Below are 4,929 nucleotides of genomic sequence, written 5' to 3' on the forward strand. Positions count from 1 at the left end.
AGATAAACTGCCGGCTCCTCAAATGGATTAACACAACGTTGCATTCTCTTTAGTTTTCTCTGGTCTGTAATGGAGACCTGAATTTAACGCGCCATTTCAACCAAAGGTTTCGAATGCGCTTCCTAACCAGACGCTCCAAAGAGTTATTTAACAATATGAGGTGGTGTTTAATTTATTTTTAACATTGTATTTTCATACATTTTATGATAGGGGTGCCCAAGTCTAGTTTTCCAGAGCTACCATCTGCAACTTTAGATGCGTTCCTTCTCTAACACACCTGGATCATTGTCTCATTATAAGCCTCTAGAGAACTGAATGAGGGAAGTCAACCTTTTGTCTGGTGTGTTTTAGCAGGGATGCATCTAAAAGTTGCAGTCTAGAGGACTGGACCTGGGCCCTCCTGATTTGTACCGTCAATGTGGCCCGTTGAGGGGGACCAATATGCTGAAGTGGCCCTCGGTGAAATTGAGTTTGACACCCCTGAGCTAGAGCCTCTGCTTCCAGAACCAGAACCGGTTCTGGCCCGACTTCGGAACTTCTTAACAGTCACGGAACCAGCAGCTGGTTCTGTTCCATCTGGACTCATCCAGCTGGTTTCGGTTCGGCTCGGCCCGTCCTCCAGAGGTGCAGCGGAACCTCCCCCCTCCCCCGCCGCTACGTATGAGCCGTCACGGTGCAGACAGAGGTTGGAAACATGGCGGCGGACGGGATGGTTCTCACCAACCACGACCATCAGACCCGAGTGGGAATCCTGACTGGTAGGTTCGCAGTTCCGACCCGAAGCAGCCCGGTTCGCTGCGGACCGGAGCCGTTTTATGGCGGCTGTCACGATCCGGGCTGCGAGCTCTGCGGAGCGGCGGTTAGCAGCAGCGAGCTAACCGGCGGTTCGGGCTGAGCTCTGGGTTCGGTTCGGACACATGCGGGCTCGGTTCGTCTGGGATTGGTTTCATATCTGTATGGAAACGTCAGTTATTCAAAGAAATTTGTGTTTGGAGCAGAAATGTGAGCGGATTGGGATATTTCATTTAGGCAGACAGACGGGAGAAGAAACCCCGGTTTGGACTTTCAAAACAAAAGGCGAGCGCCTCCTCCTGCGGGCTGGGGCCATTAGAAATCCCTGGCAGGCTTTTATTTTGAAACGTTCCGCTGTGCTGAACGGATCCAGCTTGGTTCAGGTTGAACTTCATGTTTCCTCGCGTTGGAGCGCTCTGCTCCTACATGAGCTGCATTATTCATGTCCCTTTGCAGATGTGCTGGTTCCGACCATCGCCGCGGTTCTGGTCGCGCACACACAAACCGATCCAGCCGGCCTGGTTAAAGCGGAAATGGGCCGCCAGCATAATTAACCGCGACTCAGCTGATTAAAACATGGGAGGGCAAAACCGAGGCTCGACCCAGCTGCTTCGGAACCAGAGCCGGGAACTGGGCCCAGTAGGGTCCAATAGGAAGCACTAACTGAAATGATCACCGATGATTTAATTTCTGAATGGATCTCTCCATGCTGACAGAAAAAGTATTCACACCCACTAACAGCTGAGTCTCTGACGTCACTAAGCATGGCCTTTGACCTGCTCTGTTGAACTGATTCATTTCAGATGGTGGAGGATTTAAGTCCAGACTTTGACTAGGCCACTCCAAACAAGGTGGTGTTTTGTTAATTACAGCATTGAATAATAATCAGCCAACATGGAAACAGTAAACGCAGCATCGCACAGATCCAGAACCGGACTGGACTCGACCCGGTTCAGAACTGCCCCAACAGGCCAGGAGGGAGATGCCTTACTGGGCCCGGTGGTTCCCCTGTGTTTGCTCTGGTTTTGGGTGTGGTATCCGCTGGCCCGTCTCTCCTTACTCAGCTCTGGCTCACTGCTGATGGAACCAGGCCCAAAAGGTTCTGACAAAAGTCTGGAAAAGTTCAGGATCTAAGATTTCTATAGTAAATATTCATATTTCTAGAATTTATTCTGGATCCTTTTGCATAAATAATCCATATGGCATTAAAACGTGGTGGACCCAACGGGACCTAACTGGACCTAATTGGACCCAACTGGAAGAAGTGAGAGGGAGGACCAGAACCTGAGTTGAGACGCGCTGCTAAAGGATAACAGGTCTAGAATGCAGAATGGTTCTGACCTAATGGGTCTAGAACAGGGGTGGGCAGTCCTGGTCCTGGAGGTCCGGTGTCTCCCTGGTCCAACACACCTGGATCCAACAGCTGAATCTCCTCCTCAGTGCAGTCAGGTTCTCCAGAGTCCTGATGAGTCCTCATTACTTCGACACTCAGATCTGTCGAAGTAGAGACACCTAAAGGTTGCAGGAGACCGGCCCTCCCCTGCTTTAGAAAGACTCGAGCAGAACGGTTCTGGTTTTGACCCGGCCCTCTCTCCCCTGCAGTCAGTGACAGCTGCTTCAAGAACCTGGCAGAAGACAGGAGTGGAGTGAACCTGAAGGACCTGGTCCACGACCCATCACTGTGAGTCCTTTCATGAACGCCGGCGCTACGCGCCTCCACATTCTGACCCTCACTGTCGTCTCCCCCTGCAGGCTGGGAGGCGTGATTGCAGCTTACAAAATAGTTCCAGATGAGATCGAGGAAATCAAGGTACGGGCTCCTTGGTGTCTTTCAGATGCTGGTTCAGGAAGCGGAAATGTTCCTGACTTGGTTCTTGTGTTTCCTTCCATGCAGGAAACTCTTCTGGAGTGGTGTGATGAGCAGGAGCTGAATCTCATTCTGACCACAGGAGGAACTGGTTTTGCACCACGAGACGTTACACCAGAGGTACCAGTACAGGCCAACACTCCCTGCTTCAGATGAACCCACCGTGACGGTTCCCAGTTCCACTCACCAGCAAGTCCACAGGCTGCAGCACCAACCAAACATTACTGTGGCAGAAACGATCCTAGTAGCATGTCGGAAGGCTGCTAGCATGTAGCCAGGCTGCTAGCATGTAGCGTGTAGCCAGGCTGCAAGCATGTAGCGTTAGCCAGGCTGCTAGCATGTAGCACGTGGCCAGGCTGCTAGCATGTAGTGTTAGCCAGGCTGCTATCATGTAGCACGTGGCCAGGCTGCTAGCATGTAGCATTAGCCAGGCTGCTAACGTGTTTTCCACCTCATCAAGGCAGCCATATTTGACAAAGCTATAAGATAATGGGTTCTTTGTAGCTTCATACTTGATTTTCTCAAATCCTTGGAGGCTAATTTGCATCTTTTTTCTTGCGACCCGTTTGTCGGCTCGGTAAGCAGGAATGTCTCTGAAATGTTTGTCCTGTGAATGAAGTCATCCCATTGATGTTGCAGGCAACCAGGGAGGTGATTGAGCGAGAGGCTCCAGGGATGGCTCTGGCCATGCTGATGGGATCCCTCAATGTTACCCCTCTGGGAATGCTGTCCAGGTGAGGCTCATGAAGTCAACAGCAGCCTTGTGTGTGTGTGTGCGTGTGTGTGTGATGTACCTGCTTGATCTAATGTTGGCTCCTCTGCACTCATTCCAGGCCAGTTTGCGGTATTCGTGGTAAAACGCTGATCATCAACCTTCCAGGCAGCAAGAAAGGCTCTCAGGTGCAGTAGTAACTCCTCACAGTTCTTGTCGGGTTCTGCCACATCTAATGGACTCAAAAGTGTTTTTACTGTAGAAACCCAGATCAAATGAGGTCATTTTCAGAAATATGAAGCCAAACCAAATGCAGGCGGCCATTTGAAGGCATTGACAAAAGCGTCGGTGGAGGTCGACTTCCTGCTGCTGTCTGAACTGGGAGAAGCTTTCTGGGCGTTCTGGGACTAAACATGTCCGTGTTCCTGCAGGAGTGTTTCCAGTTCATCCTCCCCGCTCTGCCTCACGCCATCGACCTGCTGCGCGAAGCCGCCATTCACGTTAAATCCACTCACGCCGCCCTGGAGCCGATGCCCTCCCTGCTGACCAATACGCACGCCAACACTCACACCATGGAGCGCGGCACCCAGTGCGAGGAAGAGGACGAAGACGAAGAGGACAGGAGGAGAGGACGGCACAACCTCCACCAGCACCACCAGCACGGCTCGTCCCACATCACTGTGGCCGCTATCGCCGCGAAGGTGAGCTGGCTGGCGCTGGGCCACATCAGACTTAAACTGGAAACTAACCAGTTGCGGCAGGAAGGTTGAAGGTCCAGGTTTACAACGAGTTGCTGGTTGCCATAACGACCATATAGTCATGTTTTCATTCTGTGTTCATTCATGTGTTTCACTTCTCATTCATGTGTCCGTGTGTGTGTGTGTGTGTGTGTGTGTTTGTGCGCGTGTGCTGGTCAGACGAGTCATGCGACGGTCATGGCTAAGGGCGCCCCCTACCTGCCTGGAAACACACCTGCCCCTCCCTCTCATTTCACCTGTTCCCATCAGGTGAGCTGCAGCCATCTTCCTCTTCCTCAGCCATCCTGACCTGTTACAGTTTCACTCCTCACCTTCAATTATCAGGGAAACGCTGCACCTGATTGGTTGGGGAAAACATAGCTGGCTGATCACCTGAATCAAAGCAGCAGGACGATTCTCCCACAATGCACTTCTCTGTTTGGGTTCCTGAGTTACACGGCTGCAACAAACACTGGTGATAAATGAACCTGCTGATCTCCACCAGCTATTCAAGGCAGCTATGAAGAGATTCAATGTTAGAAACCAAATTTAATGCAAAATTCTAAAATAAAACCAAAGAAATGTAACTGAATATTTTTACAGTACAGTATAATTATCTGCATTGAGTAATTAGCTCATAATTAGCTCATAAGCTCAGGCTGGGAGGAGTTTGGAGAGGCCATGGAGAGAGACTTTCGAACGGCTTCGAGGCGATTCTGGTACACCATCCGGCGTCAGAGCAGGACCAACACTGTTTATAGTGGGGATGGTCTGCTGCGGACCCCAGCTCGGGACGTTGTGGGTCGGTGGGCGGGATACTT

At 51.2% G+C, this 4,929-nt stretch overlaps 1 protein-coding gene across 2 annotated transcripts in view; it reads left to right on the forward strand.

Annotated features, from left to right (window-relative positions):
- The first annotated feature begins 493 nt into the window (after window positions 1-493).
- Window positions 494-4,929, forward strand: part of gphna (gephyrin a) — a 21,690-nt gene continuing 17,254 nt past the window's right edge. Inside the window, exons 1-8 of one of the 2 annotated variants that reach the window (XM_016662509.1) lie at window positions 494-758; window positions 2,395-2,473; window positions 2,545-2,602; window positions 2,687-2,779; window positions 3,299-3,393; window positions 3,493-3,559; window positions 3,803-4,072; window positions 4,289-4,378. In XM_016662509.1, coding sequence (XP_016517995.1) covers window positions 695-758; window positions 2,395-2,473; window positions 2,545-2,602; window positions 2,687-2,779; window positions 3,299-3,393; window positions 3,493-3,559; window positions 3,803-4,072; window positions 4,289-4,378 — 816 coding nt within the window. In that variant the 5' untranslated portion in view covers window positions 494-694. The remainder of the gene's footprint in view (window positions 759-2,394; window positions 2,474-2,544; window positions 2,603-2,686; window positions 2,780-3,298; window positions 3,394-3,492; window positions 3,560-3,802; window positions 4,073-4,288; window positions 4,379-4,929) is intronic. The other variant, XM_016662510.1, reaches the window with a different exon arrangement.

The sequence above is a fragment of the Poecilia formosa genome, unplaced genomic scaffold, assembly GCF_000485575.1.
Source record: "Poecilia formosa unplaced genomic scaffold, Poecilia_formosa-5.1.2 Scaffold376, whole genome shotgun sequence".
In the NCBI taxonomy this organism is placed as follows: domain Eukaryota; kingdom Metazoa; phylum Chordata; class Actinopteri; order Cyprinodontiformes; family Poeciliidae; genus Poecilia; species Poecilia formosa.